We start from the raw sequence: 20,811 nt of genomic DNA on the forward strand, positions 1-20,811 counted from the left end.
GCATGTCTGCTCGAAGGATATATCGCTGTCCAGAATGCACCTCGGATAGATTGCTTTCACAGGAGACTCCGTGTATCAGCATCGTTCCGACGACGTTTCTTGGTGATCCATTGCCTGATTGCGTAGTGTTTGTGGTGCCGTGCAGATCAATTCTCGTAGGTAAGGTTGGAAGCAGGATCTATCTAAGGGCTCCCCTTGAAGGTATGAAGGTGCTCCTAGCGAAAAAGTCTGCCGTGGTCGCTCTGGGCACGCTGTAAATGATCAAAAGGCCACGGAGAACGAGCGCAATTGATGATAAGGATTTGTGCCTGGCGAGAGAAGAGAAGAGAAGAAGAGAAGTCGAAGCAAAAAGTAGGGCAGTGGACGTTCACTAGCGCGCGGGCGCAGCCGTCTCCCGCGGCGAAATGTTCAAGACGGAGACGGACTGCACCAAGGTACTGGCATCGATGATTGAGTGAAGGAAGTGGTGATTTGATTCGGCATCAACGGACGACAATATGAACGCTGGACAGAAGAGTGTGAAGCGTGTGGCAGCTGCCAATGGTACGATGAAAGGCGAAGTCAGAGAGACTTATTCGTGCTGACCTCGAGCTTTCAGTCCTCTCACGCGACACAGTGTGCATCTCCTGTCGATACCGCATAGCAAATGCCCCATCACGACGACATGCTTCCGCTGCAGCGGCCGTCGCCGAAAAACCTGCCGAGGACTCACATCAATCTTCCAACACACCAGCACAGGCTACAGGCCCCAAGAAAGCCTTCCGTCTAGTGTGTGGCACCGTGGTCTCTCGCCCACCAGTCCTCACGCGAGAATTGACGTCCTTCGAGAAGGCCTTCTTTCTGTATCAGAAACGCCTTAACGAGCGATTAGCTCTTCCCTTCACACGATACTTCTACATCAAAAAAGATACACCAGCCGATATTGAGTGGAAGCGGAAAGCGGCCGTTCGGAAGACAGCAGCGCGAGATGTTGGTGTATACAACGCATACAGCGACGAGGGATGGAATGATGAGGTGTTGGCCGGAAGTACATTAAGCGAGCCGGAGGACATTGTGGAAAAGTTGATCAGGGATGCGGAAGGAAAGGACATCATCGATGCTGAACCAGTAGGCGACGAGGAGACCAAAGGTCGAACTGTCAGCGGAAAGGAGTCGTCAAGCGAAGGAGTCAGGAAACCCGTCGGAGAAGTGTCAATCGATAGACCTCTTTCAAGAAGGACGAGGGACGACGAGGAGAACAACACAAAGAGTCTGAACCGGAGGCTCGACCGGAATCTATACCTGCTTGTCAAGAACAAGCATGGACATTGGAGATTCCCTCAAGATCGATTATATGCTCGAGAAGGTCTGCATCAGGTAAGAATGATGGCTGCCCTTGTTCCACGCATGGAGACTAACTTGGTTCCAGGCTGCTGAACGTGTGCTCCTTCAAGCCGGTGGCATCAACATGAACACATGGGTTGTAGGTAACCACCCGATCGGCTACTACATGAACAAATTCGCAGCACCGATCCTTTCGAAAATCCTGCCCAACCGCCTCGTATCTGCAACGACCAGTGAGAAGGAACAGCAGGAATTTGGCGAGAAAGTCTTTTTCATGAAGGTTCGCATATTCGCAGGACAGACAGATCTCAAATTGAATGAGCTCGGAGACACTGAGTACGAGTGGCTTGTCAAGGAGGAGATTGAGGAGCGAGTGTCGAAGAAGTACTGGATGGCGATTCGGAATATGCTCTCGGCGCGATAGACGATAGGGCATGTTCGCGGTGTGTATACTACCTGATGGAGACGTGTATATCACTTGTCAATACCTCGGGTCCTCTGACCATCTCGAAGTACGTTGGAACACCGACTCCGCCAAAACCTGCAGCCCATCTATCGGCCAATCAATGCATCCAGTCGAGCTCGTGCGCAATCAAAGCTGAATGCAAGGCACCAAGCTAGCCGCCTCTCTGGCACGATAATGTCGGAGATGGCAGACAGGGCGCCAGGACTGGACGGTCGATCCGGACGCATCTCCCAGGCTTTGCCAAGGAAGTTCTATGTCTGGTCGGCGAACGGATTGTGATCCTCGCTGGCGAACATGATGCGGTACAGGGTCAGATCTCACGGCATGTCTCTTCATCGATACTACACAGAGCTTCGATCGACCTGGAGTATACAGCTTGCCGTAAAGCCTTCCGCAGCATCTGGCCAAGCTTGGCCTTATGGCGAGGCGAGCGAGCGGTAGAACGAGACCGTCATGCTCCTGATACAGACTCTGGCTGAAGTATAAATGCAAAGTATGCCTCGAGAATCGTACCCCGTGCTTCAGGAGACTGTCAAATCTATGCGAGGAGCGTGACATTGACCGACCTTTACAAGATTTGCTCCCGAGGCCGTTATCTGAACGAACCATTTCCGGGAAGTCGTAAAGACAAGGAGAGATTTTCGATTACATAAGTCGATGATCAATCGATGGCTTATCAGCGCACCTCATTCTCTACCCACGACAGGTTGCAACGAAGGCGTCCCTTTCCCACCGCGAAAAGTGAAGCACGTGCCAAGAACTGGCTTTGCGAATGGCATTCGAGATGGGTGTCGACATATCAACCACCCAAGCTGCGACTATAGATCGCGGCCATGCCGATGCAATGCACGAGATCTTCGACAATGTTTACTTCGCTTCATCAAAGGACTGAGAAGCAGCTCGTAAACACATGTCCGACTTGGCAAACTATGGCGTGCTAGGACCAGTCCATGTCACCATGAAGCCAAGCTCTCTGGGCACAAAATCTATGGCAATTCTGGAGTACTACGTTCTATCGAGGTCTCATGCTATTCGATCCAAAGACTTTCAGCCAAGTTGGGCCAAGGCATTCCCACACGATCTTCCCACGTTGTGCGTATCGACCTTTGGAATATTCGATCATGGCTTGTCGAAGAAGCCTTCCGCCATACTCATGGCCAAGGGGCGTGGCGGCGCGCTTTGGATCTAGATACCCGGACTCGACGTACAAAGAGTGATGCGGCGATGGTGCAATGTCACTTGGCGATAACTGGCATTGCCCATCAAACAGAGTGAACACCTCGTCCATTAAGAGTGCAGTCCTTCTCATTATTGCAAGTGTGCCGCCTCCGTCGACCTCATTCAGTCGCAAGCGAGATCTCGTTCCACCCTCCACCAAGTTCACGATGGACGAGAAAATACCCACCGGAGCTGGAGAGTATTCCACTCCTCCCAGTGAAATCGAAACCAGCCGCGATTGGAGTGTTGAGGAGGAGAGAAAGGCAAAGTGGAAGTTGGATCTCCTCATCATGCCTATTCTGACTCTTGGATTCTTCTGCCTGCGTAAGATCACTTCGCTGGAACTCGACTACGAAGGCTCACTCGGCTGACCACTCCCATCAACACAGAGCTTGACAGAGGAAACATCGCGAATGCCCTCACGGACAATTTCTTCGAAGATGTCGGCATCACTCAAGATCAGTTCAATGTCGGTCAGCAGATGCTGTCTCTCGGAATCGTTCTTTTTGAGATCCCAAGCAACATGGTCCTCTATCGAGTCGGTCCCGGAAAGTGGTTGACGCTTCAACTCTTCCTGTTCGGCACGGTCTCAACATTCCAGGCCTTTATGAGCAATTATGGCTCCTTTATCGCGACTAGATTCCTGCTTGGTATCACCGAGTCTGGCTTCATTCCTGGGTAAAGAGAGTCGGACATCTTGAGAGGAACGATCGCTGACTAGTGTGTGTAGCGGTCTCTGGACCTTGTCGACTTGGTACACCCGAAAGGAAACTGCGAAAAGGGTCATGGTAATGCATCTTCCCGAACAGTCTCGCGGTCCCGCGGGTCTCGTAGGCGTTCCCTCTTGTTTGGCCCATGGCTAACCTCTCGTTGCGCGTTCAGTTCTTCTATTTCGGTAACCAATTTGGGCAGGCATCGGCCAAACTCCTGGCATACGGTATCCTACACATGCGAGGTGTTGGCGGCAAACCCGGCTGGTTTTGGCTCTTCGCCCTCATGGGTGGGTTCACCTGCCTTTCCGGTCTCATCTTCGGCTTCTTTCTGCCCGACTCCTTCAAGAACCCACACAGTACCTTCTTGCCGAAAGTGCAGATCTTCACCGAGCGCGAGATTTACATTCTGAGGACTCGTGTGCTGCGCGATGAGCCGGCCAAGGGCAAGAAGAAGTCGAGGATTGGGTTGACTGCATTCAAGAAGACGGTGAGATGACCGTCGGAATGTCATTGGGGTGGCGATCGCTGACACCGTGAACACAGTTTTCCAACTGGCGCATGTGGGTGCACTTCCTCATCACGCTGGCCAACAACGGACCACAGCGTGGATTTGACACCTACGCTCCATCGATTGTGCGGGCCATGGGCTTCAAGGGTCTATCCGCCAATGCTCTAGCTGCCGTGGGTCTCTTCATTCAGATTCCAGTGTCCTTCTCTTTCAGCTGGTTCTCAGACCGATAGTAAGCTCATAACATCGACGGGCGACTGACCGTGCTGACGTTCATCCCAGCAATCGTCGCGGCGAGACCGTCATCGCTGGTCTGAGTATGGTCATTCTTGGTTACGCCTTCAACCGTGGCTTCACTGAGCTCACAGGCCCGTCGACCCAAGGCGCAAAGTATGTCCCACCTTCCCGAGTATGGCCAGTACTATCCGCCCATTTACTGACATACTCTGCAGATACTTCGGTGTCGTCTGGACACAAATCTTCGGCACGTTCTCGCACCCACTCAACATCACCTGGATGTCCTTGACCTGCACCGACTCCGAGGAACGCGCTTTAGCCATGGCCATGGTGATCATGGGCGCAAACATCGCTGGAATCTACGGAGCACAGTTGTACAGAGAGGATGACAGCCCGAGATATCGTCGTGCTTTCCTCGTTGCCATGGCCGTGCTCATTTTCGGATGCGCACTGTCGATCGTGAGGAAGATTGACGAGATTCGGCTGCGCAGGAAGCACAGAGACGATAGCTTGGTAAAGGAGGCTTCGCAAAGTGAGATCGATGCGTACGATAACTTGCAAGTGCAGCCTTTGCCAGTCGCTGCGGGGCCTCCGCCTGCCGCTGTCGCCGCCGATGTGCCAACCGTGGTGAGGTAGACGGAGCGAAGACGAGCGTTGGAAACACAGAGCACGACGAGAGTATGAACACAGTGCCAGCCTGTCTCGATGGCGGAGCTGGAGTCTCCTGCCGTGGCCACGCAGTCTATGACCCATCATCAATTCAAGCAGGATGGACTCCCCCATCGACACCAATGATCTTTCTAGTCACGTATCCAGTCTTGACCATCCACAGTACGGTCTCCGCGATTTCTGCCGGCTGGCCCAACCTACCGACCGGGACCCCTTTGAGAACGTGTCAGCAATGAAGCACTTGTATTGATCGTGAGCACACTTACTCTCTGCAACCCGTTTCGCTTGTTCGCCACTCGGCGAGCCCATCATAGCCGTGTCAGCAATCAATGCCGGCGCCACTGCATTCACTGTGATGCCATTCTTCGCAACGTTCTGGCCTAGCCAGTAGATAAAGCCATGCATTGCACTCTTGGAACTCGCGTAGTGCGGTCCTGCATTGGTGGGAATCGGATCAGCAGACAGATCTGTAAGTAAGCCAAAGTACAACACCGAACATACCAACAAATCCTCCCGTAAACGCAGCCACGGAAGAATTGAACACGATACGTCCCCACCCCTTTCCTTCCATATGTGGCAGACAAAGTTGCGTCAAGAGAATGGTCGATCCGGTGTTCATTCTCCAATTCTGCTCAAAGACATCGATTGACACATCCGCTAGATTCTGCACTCCGGTCATGCCGCTTGTCGATCCAGCATTGTTGAACAGTACGTCGACGCCGCCAAAGCGGGCCGTCACGTCGTTGTGCAGCTTGCGGACTCCATCGTAGTCGGAGAGATCGGCCTGGAAGAAGTCGACCTCGCTTGATGTGGTGCCCGCCTCGTTGATGGTTTGAAGGAGCTTGTCTCGCGCTTCCTGGCCAGCGGAGTTGTAGTGAAGGGCTAGCTTGTAGTTGCCTTGCTTTGCGAAGAGTATCGCAGTTGCCTCTCCAATGCCGCCTGTGGCTCCAGTGATTAGAATTACACGACTTGAGTCGACGGACATGGTTGCGAGTCGCTGCTCCGCTAGAGTGAGTCTCGAGGAACGAGGTCGGGACTAAGATGATTCAATGCTGTTATGACAATGGCTCGATCAGACCCGTGGACTTCACCGCATCAGATGCGACGCAATGTAAGCGATGACTAGCAGTACCTGCACTGAACGACTTGCAAGCAGGTACTCACTGACGTCACACCGCCGTTGCAGACGGGAGCTGCGGTCGAGTGAATGTTTGTAAGTGAAGCTGTAACTTTCGGTGGTATATGCATCTTGATCGCAGTCGTCAATGTTGGTTCTCTGTCTCAGCCAACGCACACACCTGCTCTAGGGTATCTTCAAGCATGATCTTCCTCGCACTCGTCGGTCACCGCCAGATTCCGAACAGGAGAGCGAAACTAGGTCAATAGGTCGATAGGTCGTTGCGGCTCTCCTCCGCGTCCACCTCCGCCGCACCATGATCCAAACTTGATATCCTGTCTCGCCTGATCACGCTGCCGCATTCATGCCTTTCGAAGCCACATCCACACCCGAACTTTTTGCAACGCCATTGGTGTGCGACCTCGCCTCGTGCTCCTGCTTCGCAACGCCTTGTTTTCTCGCCTCCTCCGTGAGCTCCAACAGTGCCTCCATCATTACATTCCTCGTCTCCTCCAGCAGACTGTCCACATCGTCCTTCGTCTTTCCCTTTGTGCTGATCGGCTTCAACACCCTCGTTGGAATAATACCCGGCTGGAACTTCTTCGACCTGACATTCAGCACATTGCTGTAGTTCGCCGAAACGATCGGAACAATCGGCACCTGCGCCTGCACAGCCAAGTGGAAGGCACCCTTCTTGAAAGCCAGTAGGTCAGGTTTCTCGTAGTAACTCCTCGTGCCCTCCGGGAATATGAACACGCTCTGCCTTTCGTTCCGCATTTGTTCCGCCGCAGCATCAAAAGCCTGCAGCGCCTGACTCCGACTCTTGCGCTCGATGAACACCGTCTTGCTCATGAGCATGAACCAGCCCAGGAAGGGAATCTTCGACAAGCTCTTCTTCGACGTGACGCTGCACCACTTGGGAAAAATGTGGCCAAGCATGAGCACGTCCAACTCGGTCTGGTGATTGCCCACGAAGACAGCCGGTCGAGTATTGCCTAGGTAGTTCTCCGGGTCTTGCACATCGAACCAGATGCCCGTGAATAGCAACATGATCCACTTGAAGAAGCGACCAGCGGTCCACTGTGCCATGCCGCCATAGCCGACCGCGCTGAAGGCTGCTGCAGCGAACGTGGCATAGACCGAACTGAGGAAGAGCGCGACGAAGGATGCGAGACTGCGGCCGTAGAATTCGAGGGCGGGGATTTTGAGCGATCGACCGAGGAAGACGAGCCCGTTCACGGTGAGGGTGACGAGCGTCGTGAGGGTGAGGAAATAGAAGAGGATATTGGACATTCTGGCGGAGACGCAGCCGGGCGGTGGCATGCAGTAGGTCGGAGGTGGAGAAGTGTTCGCAACGAAGGGCGTCTGCCCTGGAGAGTTTGGCGTGGTGTCTTGAAGGTGGAATTTGGACTCAAGTTGATCAAGTGGGGTCATAGAATAATACGGTCCATGTGACAAAGAACAGCGGACATGGAACACAGAAGAACTGTAAGCTCGTGACAAGCAGTATTGCTAGTATTGGTATCTTGCATGGACAGGTGATGGTTTACATATGGTACAGGCACACTTCCACTTCACTCCACACTCGTGGGAATCTTGATCTTGCCGCTCTTGCGATCATCATGTGGCACACCATACCGGATGCCCACCGCATTCCTCGCACGTCCTGTCTTGCCGGTGTTCTCTGCACTGATGTCTTGGAATTTAAAATCCCACCTTCGACCAGGGACAATCCGCTGGGTTCGCTGTTCCCATTTCCGCTTCCGCTCCTCTGCGGCCGCCCTGTCCTCCTGTGCCTTCTGATCACGCTCGCGCTGCCTCTGGTGGCGCTTCTCGCGGTCGATGCCCTCGAGAGCCTCTTTCTCCAGTACGATGAGTTCCGGGTGTGGAATTCGCTTGTCGGCGGGGAGAAGGTCGTCGGAGAATGCCTTTGCGGCATCCTCGCGTGTGAATTGTCGAGATTCGGATGTGGGATAGAAGAGCTGCTGACGTGTACTTGAGTGTACAGGCAGATCGTTGATGCTTTCGTGAGGTGTGATCTGTCTGTTTGCAGGACCGTCCGGCCTGAAAGGTGTCTGTGGTAGCATCGCCATAACCGCATCGTTGTATGGTTTGGCAAGAGGCTTTCCCTGATGATGCTGTCAGCGACTGTTCGTCCACTTTGCTTGTTGATGCAGAAGAATTCGGGTTGCTCGAAATCAGAGAGGCTCGCATGCTATGTTTTTGTAACCATGTAGTTGTCTTAAAGACTAATCGATTTGAATAAAATCATCATTGAACAGGGATGGGAAGAGAAGAGATCCTTTACTCACATCTTGTGCCCACTGCTTCTCGATAGTCTTCAGTCTCACGACGGCAGCGACGCGTCGAACATCCACACCGTACGCCGCACTGACGGTGGAGACATCAATGCCTCGCTCTGCCACCTGCCGATGAAGCTCTTCTCGCAGACTCTCGCTAAGGACGCTCTCCGACCGGAAGTCCTGGTTGAGCGGGTACGGTCGCCTGTCGCTAGCTCGTTCGGGAGGGAGACCGCTCTCCGTTTCGGCGTGTGATTGTACTTGATCTCCATCGGAGTCATTCTCTGTGCTGCCTCTCCCAGATCGCGGATTGTTCTGCCGTTGTTTCTTCACGCGCACAAGTTGTCCGAATTTATCATATGCACTGAGGTAGTTGGTACTGCCAGGCAGCGGCTCTTTGAAGACTTTCCCTGGTCCATTCAGCCATTCCCACATGTCCCTGCGCAGCAGCTTCTGTAATTGCGGCTCACGGCCGATCTTGTGGAAGTGTCTCGTCTGGGTGGACGCCGCCGCGGCTTCGGCAACGCCTTGTGGTCTCGTGCGAAAGCATTGACATGTCGGCGGTACGGGAAGATGATGTATTCGTGGTGGCATCGTGAGGAGTGTGGATGGAAAGATGATGGAGTGATGGCGAAGGAGACTGCTTTGGAAAAGCCCGACACGCTAGTATGGATCCTAAGCGAGCATGTCTTGGCGTAGCATTGGACACTCCCATCAAATGTATTGCAATGTCTTTGGGGTGAGTGGCTTGAATTCATGGAAGATGGTCATTTCCAGGTAATCTGGGACGATTCTATCGTAGTAGACGTGCCGTAGGTAGAAAGGATGCTGGATGTACATATAGCAAAACCACGTAGAAGTTGCAGCAGTGCCGGAAGATCGCCTACGACTATTGCAGTAATAAGTGAGAGATGCTGTCGAACATGACAATGCAAATCGGCGTGTTTCCACTGCTCAGACCCAGATTTTCTGAAGCGGCGTGTGCTACCTCCTCAGTTTTGGCCCTGGCAGCTCGTCGATTGGTCTTGCCTCTTTCTTTGTCCCTGAGTAGAGCTTGCACTTGCTTCCAGGTTTTGTCTCGAACTTTTCCCGATCACCTTACCTTGAACATCTTTCCGACGTGGACCTGAGACCAAAAGCGGAAACGACTCCCTTTCGAGCCGCTCTGATGCCGAAGAAAGTGCAAAAAGAGAACATCGTTGGTGAATGATCTGAACCCTACCCGATTCTGAGGAGATGTTAGAATTGACTTCAGGCCTCGTGCGGTTGGGCAAACGCTTACTGAACGGATGACCTTCTGGATGTACCGATATGAGAGCTATCTCTGGAATCAGACACGCTACCGCTGCGCCAAGGGTCCCGGAAATTTAGGGTATAACACCCTGCCGGATTGGTGGCGAGGAAATTTTGGTTGTATATAATGCTACAACAAAAAGCCGAGGCGGCACCAACGAGGTGAATTCCGAAGTTTGGACCAACACTCCTGTACAGACATCGGCAAAGCAAACCTCACGGTCAAACAATACGGAGCAGCTGGATGAGTGAGTCGTCAAATTGCTCCAATGGAAAGTTTTATCTCTTCAACGCTACCTGACCGGCCTTAAGACCTCGCAGCCCTGCTCCGTTTTGTGGTACTCCCGACACGGATGTATATTGGAGATATGCTTACTGCTACGTTGGCACGGTCCGTTGATGCAGTGGCACATTGGAGACAATACAGTGGTACATTGGAGGCAACCAGGTCATGTCTTCCTTTAACCGGCTACTCATCAATCAGTGCCTGAATCTCCACCTCCAGGAGCAGGCCAACCTGTCCATCAACTGGCCTCATTCCATGCGAGCCTTTTTAGCCGTTTCTAATAGGCACGCGGAGGGGCTGCAACACACCTCGTCCGACATGGGCGTTCGCTCGGCGAGTGAATATGCGTCTTCTTATCTCGAGATCCTGCAGGTGGCTTCCAGCTCTTTATCTTTAGTGGCCCGACGCCTGGAGGATGCCCACTTCCAGTCCGAGACGTACCGACGGAGGCTTCATCCTTAACACTGTGCTCGTATCTAGAACCGTGCTGGTTTGATGTCGACTCACTTCTTGCTTGACATTGTCGAGTGAAGACGACCATGGCAGACTACCTCGACCCAGAGTGGCCACCAGGGACAGTGAAACTCGCCCAGTTGTGGGCAGTCAACGAAAAAGGATCGGACATTATCTTGCAACCTAGACCAACGAACGATCCGAACGATCCACTGGTGAGACTACCCAAGATGTTTGACTGCACACCATTATTGACGCACCACAGAACTGGCCACGATGGCAGAAGGGAATCAACTACACCCTTGCCTGCTTCTACGCCATGATGGTATACGCCTTCGTCAATGCCACCTCACCGACCTGGGGTCCAATGGGTGAAGAACTCAATTTCAACTCAACACTCCTGACCAACACCTATGCCATCGGCTGTGCAACACTGGCATTGGGAGCTCCAATGCTCATTCCCTTCGCTCTCAAGTTCGGCTCACGATCAGTCTACGTGGTCAGCAGTGCCGCTCAACTCGGAGTCTCCATCTGGTCTGCCAGGACTCAAACTCCAGGCGACTGGTGGGGTGTCAATGCTCTGCAGTGCTGGCTGGGATCGCTCTGCGAGGTTCTCGTCCAGTTGACCATTGCAGATGTGTACTTCGTCCACCAACGAGGACTCATGAATTCGATTTACATCTGGGCCATGAATGTTGGAGGCAACCTGGCTGTCGTGGCTGCTGGCTTTGCCACGACCAGTATGGGCTGGCGATGGGTCTGGTGGTGGTTCGTCATATTCTTCGGCCTGCAGCTGGTAGTGTTCATCTTTGCTTTTGAGGAGACCAAGTTTCGACTCGACGAAGCTACACTTGTCGGACAGAGACCTGGCAGCGTGAGCCCCAGCTCGGCCACATCTCCAAGCCCGGTCGAGGACCAAGAGAAGAAGACGACCAAGAACGTCACGCCCGTGGTCAACGACACTGAAGCCAATCGCAGCGACGCTCGCAATCTGAGCGTAGTGTATATCGACCACACCATACCAAGAAAGACGTATCGCCAGAAGCTTTCACTCACAACGACGTCACCTGGTAACTGGCCCCAGTTCCTACGACACTCATGGCAGCCATTCCTCATCCTTGGATCGATCCCCGGCGTACTGTACAGCTCCCTCGTCTACGCCATCCTCCTAGCCTGGAGCACCGTTCAAACCGCAGCTCTCAGCACCATCATGCTCGACCCACCGTACAACTTCTCCGCATCTCAAATCGGTCTGATGAGCTTGGCTCCATGTAAGAATCCACAGTCCCTGCCATCGATTGCGTCTTGCTGACAAGAACTCCTTCGAGTCATCGGTCAAACCCTCGGCTCCTTAATCTGCGGCCCCCTCAGCGACTGGACAGTCCTCTACCTCGCCCGACGCAACAACGGCATCTACGAACCCGAATTCCGATTCTACCTCTTTGTTCCTTTCGTACCCTTTCAGCTCGCCGGGGTAAGAAACTGAAGTGCAGAAGGCCTCCGATATCCAAGACTGTCTCGGACGCCAGGCCTTCGTCCATTCTACACTGTCTACAACATCCGCTGACCTTGTACGCTTTTCTTTGCAGGCATGGTGGTTCGGCTACGCACTCAACAACGGCTCGCCCTGGGAGCAAGTCGCCGTGGCATACGGCGTGTGCAATTTCGGAATGGGGCCGTTGCAGAGCGTCGCGTTGACATATATGCTCGATGCTTACAATGGTGCGAAACAAACACCGCATGTCGCCTCCAAACATACCTTCTCGCTGACAGACTGTACAGAAATCGTCGGCGACGCCCTGACGGCACTCACATTCGTCCGAAATACATTCAGCACGATCTTCGTCTTTGCAATGCCAGCGTGGATCGCGGCAGTGGGTATCGCGAATGTGTTCAATATGATCGGAGCGTTTGGTGCCGTCATCTTGTTGTTCTCGGTCTTTTTCATTTGGAAAGGGAAACAGCTGAGAGTCAGGACGGCGAAGGTATATCGATACTATGCGAGCAGACAGTTCGAGGGTCGGCCGTTGTAGATACACGCAGACTTGAGAAACATGCAGAATTACGCAGCGTTCGCAGATGATGGTACGATAAGTTTCATCAGCTCATAATTCGTGACTATGTAGGTATGCTTTTTGATCCAAGTGCTTCAATGCGAACGCAATGCAGCCCAACATTCGTACTCGCTCTCCAGCCAATTACAATCGGCACTCAACGGCCTCTCCCACTGAAACTGCTGCCTCTCACGACACACTCCCACTGCCAAACATTCCCCTCCTCATCGCCCGTGTACACCGCCTTCGCAACAGGCAACACACTCGTGATCCCAGCCGGAACCCTCATCACCCTCATTTCGCTCTCCACGTACTGCATGCGCTTGACCAGCTGCAGGTACCAGGTTCCATCGCTCAGATTGGTCAAGTTCCACACGTTGGTGATACCATGCGAGTGACCCGTAAAGATCAGCTCGCGAGCGAGGTATTCGTTGCCAGCGCCTTCGTAGAAGGCAGCGCACAGTATCTCCTCATCCTCGCGCTCGCAAAGACGTTGTGAGACGAGGAGGTGGCCATTGAGGGTGTACAGGAGAGCGTAGGAGCCGCGACAGAGGAGAATGTGGCCGCTCACGTTGCTGATTCGAGCAGCTTGGACAGGTGGTCCGCCAGCGGGAAGGAGAATGCGGATGCAGTCCTGCCGGTTGAGACCCCATAGGAGGACCTGACCATCAGCAGAGACGGAGAGGAGCGTGCTGAAAACACGACTGGCAGCGAGGACGGTGATGGGCGTGCGATGGCCGAAGAGATGGGTTCTTGGGATGAGGTCGATGCTGTCTCTCGAGGCTGCGACCTTCCAGACTCCGATTGTGCAATCTTCTCCGCCAGTGATGAGCGTCTTGCTATCGACAAAGGTCGCGGTTGTGATCGGGCCGACATGTGTGTTCTCGTATAGCCCTAGGAGACGATTCGTGCGCTTGGAGAAGAAGCGTATGCTGTTGTCTGGGAATCCCCACTGCATATACCGAGTACAATCGGGGAGCAAATTGAGTTTGCACGGCCCTGTCGCAAGGAGTCTATCATCTGCGGACTGCACACCGGAGGAGATGAAATTGAGATCGGCCACTCGCTCGTGGATGTCGTACGTCGTGTCGGGCAGTCTCGTCAGCGTCTCGGCCAAGACATCCAGCTTCGGCTCAACATCCCTATCTGCCTCTCGGTACGGATGGCCCTTCAGGAATACTTGATTCGGAGTCTGGCCAAAGGAGTGGATGATGCCAATGCTCGCCAAACGCTCGACATGATCATCGATCTTGTCAAGATCTTTCGCGCCGCCGTATGACAGGTGCTGGAAAACATTCGTGGCTTCGACGGCGGCCTCTCCTCTCTGCTTATACCCAAAGACGAGGTCAATCCACTCGTGCAGATGCTGACTGACATATTCGCTTTCAAGAGCTTCGCGATGCTTATTGATGAATATATGCGGATCGCCTTTTGCCCATTTTGGAAGATGGACATTGTTGACAGCTTCACCGCTGACTTGCTTGCTGCCAAACTCGTATCCGTTGACGTTGGTGAGGAACTCAGGGAGGTAGAAGAACTCGGGAGTCAGCTCGCGGACATCGGTCATGTTATCTCTTGACGCTGATTGCCATGCCCGCTCAATGGAATCGAACAAACGATCTGCGTGGTCGAAGGATCCTCCTTGTAGCAGCAGGTATGATTGCACAAACGGCTGCAAGCGGATGAGATATGAGCTGACGATCATGGCAGAGGAGTAGTGTGTGCCGTAGTGAAAGGGCGGAGCATTGTGGTCGCCCATCTCAGCAAACTGCTTGAAGCGGTCTTTGTACTCAGCCTCTCTCGTCGGCGTTTGGCATCCCATCGGCTTCGAGAAGTTGCGGAACGTTTTCGGATTGTCCAAATTGAGCTCCTCGCTCGTATAATCGGCCAGAACCCACGGGAAGATGGGATACTGCGTCAAATCATTGAAGGTGCGACCGGCCATCGTATTCACAAGCATCAAATACTGGAAGTTCGACATTTCTCCACGTTGCCATCTCTTTGTCGCAGCATGTGTCGGTCCAGCGTTGAACAAATTGCCAAATTTGGATCCGAAGTTCTTCGGCACGTCTTCAGGTGTTCGAAGCGTGTCAAGCCGCCATGCATCCTCGCTGGCAACGGCTGATGCACTGTGTACATGAGGAGCCCGATAGACGATCGCATTATAGAGGTCGTCCCGCGACTTCGACGACATGCATGTGAGCAAATAGCTGCGACCGTCTGTGAAGAAGACCTCGATAGCCACATCACGAAGCAGGAATCGTCGCTTTGAGATACTGAGCACTTCGGACCAGGTCCAGTTGCGAGTCTCTTGGTCGCCAACGCTATGTCTCGACCTCGCGGCACCGACATCTTTGCCAGAGATGAGCTGCACGTATGGATCTCTCTCATCTTCCGGTGCTTGCGAGACGCTGACAATCTCGCCATCAGATCTCTGAAAGAAGTTGTCTTGCATGTACAGGCACTTCTGTCCAACGACGAGAAGGCCTTCACAAGCCTCAAGACCGACGATTCGAGAGATGTTGTGCAATTGCTGTACCATGTCGCCCCGCTGTAGGTTCGTCATCACTTTTCGATTCTTGTCCTCGATCAGGCCGTCTTCGTCTTCTCGAGGATCGTCAACCATCTCGAATCCGCCTTCGAGCAACTGGGAGTTGGAAACGGCATCGCTTCCTGCTCGCTCGCGGCTGGGAAACTCAGTAGAGCCATCGGTCGTGCCTGGCGGAGTGTCAGGAGTCGGATCGGCTGACACTGGTGTGTTACCGCTCTCTTCAGCAGCAAGTCGAGCGATTTGTGTGTTGATTGCCAAGCGTCCATTTGTGAGCCGCCTTGAGCTTTTCCGCTTCGGCAGAAAGGCTTCCTTCAGCTCTGAAGTATCGGCCACAACCCGCATTCGCATCCGATTGGCAGCCTCGGTCTCGTCCAACTGCCATCGAGCAGGCTCTGTGCTTGGCTTGAGACCGCACGGCTGCCGAGCAAGTCTTTCCAGCTTATCGAACTCTCGGTACAACAGGCTCACGTTTTCCTGATGGTCCTGAATTGCTCTTTGCAGCTTCAGTCGTTCTTGAGCATGCACGTTGGACCGCCAATGATTGGTCGTCACCTCATAACGATTGATCATATCATCCGCAGCGGTTTCTTCAGCGTGCCATTGTCGGAGTTTCTCCCTGCGTTTGCTGATGCGACTCTTGGTGGTTTCTTCTGAGTTGCGATTTTCGCTGTTGACGAAGTCCTCCCAAGGCTTGCTCAGAGAGTGGTGAAAGACGGAATCGAGGATAGGCCTATTCTCATCAATCCAGCCCAAAAAGTCGTCATCGTCCATCGAGATCAATTTCATGAATCCAGTCGAGAGGTGGCGTTGCTCGGGACCCATGGTGTTGGTCAACATTGTCGCAGTCTCGGTCGGCTTCTGTACAAGCACAATACGCCATAGCTGGGCCGCGGCCAGCCTGACTGTCTTGACCTCGGAGACCAGCTTGTGGTACAACAAGAAACAGATCAGCTTTGTGAAGAGAGTCTCCTGGTTCTCCGGCGAGAACAAGATGGTCTGCCAATAGGTCATCTTAGCAAGGAAGTCGCCGACCTCCTTCTCATCGGCGTCTTCGTTGAGCTCAGCCAGTCTCCATAACGTCGCCTTGAGAAACACAACACGAATTGCATTGGTCGACTGGCTGCAGAGTCGGACTGATTTGAGAGTCGCGATTTCAGGTCGCTGAAGGTGATCCAGAGTTTCGCCAGTAAACTCGAGCAGCGGCTGAGCTCCATCGATGAACCATCCTTCCGAGACAGCTTCCGCCATGTGCTGCGTGTAGCGCGCGAGGTTTGTCAAGACTTTGGTCTCAGTGAGCAGTCGCTGATGAAGGCGAAAGTGGCTGCCCAATTGCGACAATGCGTTGACAAGAATATAAGACTCAAAATAGGCTTGATGCTCCCTGAATCCGGGCGGCACTCTCAAAAATAGTCCAATGCCGTTGAACTTGTCCTTCTCGCAGACTTGATCAATAAAGAGTGTGATCACGAGCTCCAGAAGACTCTCCACCAACGAGTTGGCCACGTTGATCTTGACAGGCGGCTGTGTGGCCTTCGGCGCCATAGGCGCACTGAATTGCCTGGGTACGGTCAACCGTTCGCCCGTGTCATTGACCATGACAAACGATGACATGCGTCTCGGCATCTCAACGCGATTCGGCGCCATTGGAGAAGGCGTTCGCCGACCTTCGTTCATCTTCAAACTGCGCACAGAAGGAGGGCGTTCGCCCAGAGAATTGGAGTGAGGTCGCATTTTGACCTCTTCGCCTTTGAAAGACAAAGCCTCGGATTGCAGCTCAGTTTCGGCGGAAAGTCGGTCGGTTCCAGCAAGGAGCGGATAAAGGATGAACAAGACTTCCTGGAGATATCTCGAGTTGACTGCAAAGTCAGCAAATGCCGGACTCCTGTCGTACAGCTCGTTCAGGAATTGTATGGCATTCTTGATGATTTTGGTTTCCGATTCGATTGGCTCATCTTCTTGGGCGACTTTCCTCAAGCCGGCTTCGAGCATAGCGAAAATAGCGGGCAGCATCTCTGGATTTGCAATGGCCAAGTCCTTGTCCACGCTGAGCATCTCGACCAAGTGAAAGGCGGAGAACTCTTCCTCAAGCCATTCGAGAGGAATGCTGCGACCGAAGAGAGTTGCAAATGCCAGACTCCAGACAACCTTCGACCTCCAGAACGGCTTCAATCGAGACTTGAGAGTGACGAAGCCACCAGTCCTGTCGATGAACGATGACTTGAACTCCGATCCAAGAACTGACATAGATTTGCATATGATACTCAAGGTGATCTCGATAATGCGGACATCGTTTTCTGCCAGCAGGTGAAGAAGCCATCGACTTGGCAGCGCGCGGCTGAAACGTCGAACAGTGATGACTGTGCGATCCTCGTTCAGCACGTCTGCGAGCAGTCTCAGAACAAGTACGCCAAGTTCGTACTTTGGCAACACTGCCTTGACTTGTTGCGGGCCGCCACCTGGAGTTGTTGGTCGGGGGCTGCGGGCACTCTTAGTCACCGAGCCGACTCTGGACCGACGACTGACCGCACGACTCAATGTCCGCGTAGGGGCAATCGGCATGGCTCGATCGTCATGAAGGGCGTATGCAACGAACATGGCCAAGTCACGGTAGAAGCCGTGGGACGAACCGGGTCCGAGGAGTGTCTTCAGAGCCACCATCATCAGCTTTGCAGATTGTTCGCTGATATCTTCAGCTTTTAGTGCCTCCACTAGCCTCTTGATGATCCGCATTCTGATGAAACGCTTCTGGTTGAAGGCAAAATTCCTGTTCCCCGTGATGAAGGCAGTAAACTGCGTCCAGTAGAGTGTCTGTGTCTCCATGTCGCTCCTCCGCCAGGTGTCAAAGTCCACCACAAGGATGCGGTATGCGATCGGGTTGATCAATAGGGACTCATCTGGCCTGGATTTGTCGTATCCTACGAAGCGTAGGACAAGTTCAAGTAGCTCCAGTGGAAGCGATTGTCGGTCCTCGAGGCTCAACATAGTAGCTGGGCGGCGTGTCGACAGTTGAGGACCCGACCCGACCTCAAGTCCAAGCTTTTCGCGAATCAAAACCGCTAGTAAGCTGAACCCGTGTCCCTTCTCCATGGCTTCACTCACGCGCCAGCTGTCTTGCACGCTTTCAAAGAAAATCTCAACAGATTGCAGAAAGGTCTTCTTCGAATTGGCAGTCTCTAGCTGCTGGAGGAGCACTGGAACGGCGCCGTAAAATCGCCAAGTCGCATCGTCGAGAGGCTGAGGAACGATGACTGCCGGATCACCGAACATCAATCCAGTGCCGAAGGATCGACCAATCGCCTCGTTCAGTCCAGGAACTGCTGTGTTGATGGCAATTACGCGAGCGTGTTGTGTTAGCTGCTGATACTTGGACATTGCGTTCCTGTCGAGTTCGTGCTTGGCGCCATTCGCACGATTCCGATCCTCTGCTGCAGCAAATTCGATCACGGCGGACGGATCGATGGCTAGAATCAGGCGAGATTCTGACACGACTTCGCTGCCTCTACCTTCGGTAGCTGCAATGATATCGGACTTGTCATTCTTCTCTGGGTGCAGAGTTTCGTTGTACTTGTTGAGTTCAGCGGAGGCGCGGTAAGTAAGCAGTGAGCCAAGACAGTCTTGAAGATTGCCACGATATCGCGGGCCCAGTCTAAATGAGACTGCAACGAACTCATCCGTCAGAGGCACGTGGTAGACGTGTGCATTCGCCAGAGACCATCTCGTGTGCACTGCGTTCGGAACAGGATCCATTGCAACGCTTCGCGGCGTGCCAAAGAAGCCTTGAATGGGTGTTGGACGCGGTGGCGCAGATTGGGATCTCTGCTTTTCATGGACCACACCGGCCACATCCGGATAATTGCACTTTCGCTGCTCCGCGAAGACGCCATCCACGAACAGCGAAGCGACACTCTGGCTTGGATTTGACGGGTTTCTTCGTTGTACCAAGGTCATGTGGTACCACTGCGAGCTTTTGAACTGAGTCGACTTGAAGCGGACGCTGGGGTTTGGGGCGTTCACGGAGGTCTGCAGAATCAATTGGTGGCTGTCCTTCTCCAGGTACATCAGGATGAAGCATGTCTTTGGCACATCGTAAGCCCCGAAAAGCGTCGTATGTGACTTCGAGTCATACTTGTCGATCCTGATCCATGCCGATATACTGTACCCAGTCTGTGGAGGGAAGTTACGAATGCTCGGTACCTCAATTGATGAGAAACCACGAGGTTGCAGATCAAACTGTATGAAAGCAGGCTGTTTTGAATCACGCATCAGCCGGAGAAGAGTGTCTCGACCAGCGCCATCTTCGGATGCTCGTTGGAAGACGAGCGAGACATCGTCGAGTTCGTTCAAGCCGAATCGACCCAAAGCAAGGGTGAGATCCTGCAAGGATCCTACCGCTGAGGTCGGAAGAGCTGATGTAGGAGCGATTCTCAGTACGTCGGAGAGGATCGATGTATTCCAAAGCGCGATCAGGCACCGTGTGTCGTCTTTCGTCAGTGTTGTCATAAATTCGATCACCCGTACCGCGCTTGCGACGTTGGCTTCATCTGCTCCAGAATATCTCTCCACGACTCGAAGCGCAAGTCGTAATGCAGTCGCGCATCCATTTGGATACACAATGCAACCAGTCTGAGCATTTGCAAGATCAAAGTGGACTCGGCCGAGGGCGAACGCGATCAAAGCATCATACAGACTGGCACTGCTTCGCTTCTGATCCTCATTTCGCACTTGATGAATCTGCTCGAGACTTTCTTCTAGCGCGCCCCATCCATCGACTCGATGAAAGTATCGCTCATTGCCGGAATCGTGGAGAGCCTCGGAAAGGAGCTGGAGTATGCTGCTGATAAGACCGATGACTTCTTCATACGACCATGTGTCATTTCGAAGGTCATCTGCTCGAAGAATCTCGAGTACTCGTTCAAATCCGTGACCACGCCGGAATGTGTCTTGCGAGGCCGAATGTGATGCCAGTTCCTGCTGTAATTTTTGTGCGATATCTGATAGGCGTGACAGTTCGTCCTCGACAGAAGGACCATGATGAAGAGAAAACCGACGAATGTAGCCAGCTGTGGTTGAAGCCTGCTCGTCGGGACTCAGACCTTTGGAATTTCTGCGATGTCGAGTGGGCAAAGCCACGCGCATGGCCATGCTTTGGCGGTCTTAGGTCGTAGCGACCCTCGAATCGATATTACGCGGCTCGCTCATTCTGGTACGGGTCGGAGCATTGAACCATGCGCTGAAGGAAGTGCCTCGTGTGTATCGGTATCCTTGGTCGAGTCGTCGTCACGTTGTCTGATAGTCCTCGAGATTCGGTTTAGCAAACTTGGAGTTGATGTCGAGGTGAATGTGTTGTAGAAAGCACCTCAGGTCTTGGCAGGTCTATTCCTGGAGAGATCGTGCTTCAGCAGCGGAGGATGGCGGAAGGAATCGATGGAGTGAGTGGTCACGACGGTTTGTTGGCAGGGACGTGTCCGTGTCCGTTGTTGCCGGTCATCCATACCACAGGACAGGGAGTGATCCGGTGCTCTCTGTTTCAGGTACCACACACAGAACGATCAGATGCCTGTCAGAAATGCGTGCAGTAAGGTAGCAGTAGACTCGTCTCGTGTATCGTATCGGATCGGAGGTA

General features: G+C 53.2%; 7 protein-coding genes across 7 annotated transcripts; 3 read left to right on the forward strand and 4 right to left on the reverse strand.

The window, feature by feature from the left end:
• Window positions 1-660: 660 nt before the first annotated feature.
• MYCGRDRAFT_39509 (uncharacterized protein) lies at window positions 661-1,747 on the forward strand (the record flags this gene model as incomplete). The annotated part of the gene is made up of 4 exons (XM_003853971.1): window positions 661-1,129; window positions 1,169-1,356; window positions 1,409-1,540; window positions 1,571-1,747. Coding segments are annotated over 4 exons (966 nt in total), but the record flags the coding sequence as incomplete, so codon positions are not given.
• A 1,427-nt stretch (window positions 1,748-3,174) lies between these two features.
• On the forward strand, window positions 3,175-5,101 carry MYCGRDRAFT_37907 (putative major facilitator superfamily transporter; the record flags this gene model as incomplete). Its single annotated transcript, XM_003853972.1, has 7 exons — window positions 3,175-3,331; window positions 3,397-3,685; window positions 3,738-3,795; window positions 3,890-4,207; window positions 4,264-4,460; window positions 4,511-4,618; window positions 4,681-5,101. The coding sequence occupies 7 exons, from the start codon at window positions 3,175-3,177 to the stop codon at window positions 5,099-5,101; spliced, it is 1,548 nt and encodes a 515-aa protein (XP_003854020.1).
• Window positions 5,102-5,225: 124 nt separating this feature from the next.
• MYCGRDRAFT_39543 (uncharacterized protein) lies at window positions 5,226-6,119 on the reverse strand (the record flags this gene model as incomplete). The annotated part of the gene is made up of 3 exons (XM_003854215.1): window positions 5,226-5,347; window positions 5,395-5,568; window positions 5,636-6,119. The coding sequence occupies 3 exons, from the start codon at window positions 6,117-6,119 to the stop codon at window positions 5,226-5,228; spliced, it is 780 nt and encodes a 259-aa protein (XP_003854263.1).
• A 480-nt stretch (window positions 6,120-6,599) lies between these two features.
• Window positions 6,600-7,544, reverse strand: MYCGRDRAFT_85380 (uncharacterized protein; the record flags this gene model as incomplete). The annotated part of the gene is made up of 1 exon (XM_003854214.1): window positions 6,600-7,544. The coding sequence occupies one exon, from the start codon at window positions 7,542-7,544 to the stop codon at window positions 6,600-6,602; it is 945 nt and encodes a 314-aa protein (XP_003854262.1).
• A 281-nt stretch (window positions 7,545-7,825) lies between these two features.
• On the reverse strand, window positions 7,826-9,133 carry MYCGRDRAFT_99688 (uncharacterized protein; the record flags this gene model as incomplete). The annotated part of the gene is made up of 2 exons (XM_003854213.1): window positions 7,826-8,380; window positions 8,564-9,133. 2 exons carry the CDS (start codon window positions 8,984-8,986, stop codon window positions 7,826-7,828), a joined length of 978 nt encoding a protein of 325 aa, XP_003854261.1.
• A 1,536-nt stretch (window positions 9,134-10,669) lies between these two features.
• MYCGRDRAFT_70308 (uncharacterized protein) lies at window positions 10,670-12,616 on the forward strand (the record flags this gene model as incomplete). Its single annotated transcript, XM_003853973.1, has 5 exons — window positions 10,670-10,798; window positions 10,849-11,854; window positions 11,912-12,057; window positions 12,173-12,305; window positions 12,366-12,616. The coding sequence occupies 5 exons, from the start codon at window positions 10,670-10,672 to the stop codon at window positions 12,614-12,616; spliced, it is 1,665 nt and encodes a 554-aa protein (XP_003854021.1).
• A 178-nt stretch (window positions 12,617-12,794) lies between these two features.
• On the reverse strand, window positions 12,795-19,688 carry MYCGRDRAFT_70309 (uncharacterized protein; the record flags this gene model as incomplete). Its single annotated transcript, XM_003854212.1, has 2 exons — window positions 12,795-17,644; window positions 17,708-19,688. The coding sequence occupies 2 exons, from the start codon at window positions 19,686-19,688 to the stop codon at window positions 12,795-12,797; spliced, it is 6,831 nt and encodes a 2,276-aa protein (XP_003854260.1).
• Between the last annotated feature and the right edge of the window lie 1,123 nt (window positions 19,689-20,811).

This window comes from Zymoseptoria tritici, chromosome 3 (assembly GCF_000219625.1).
Source record: "Zymoseptoria tritici IPO323 chromosome 3, whole genome shotgun sequence".
Lineage (NCBI taxonomy): Eukaryota > Fungi > Ascomycota > Dothideomycetes > Mycosphaerellales > Mycosphaerellaceae > Zymoseptoria > Zymoseptoria tritici.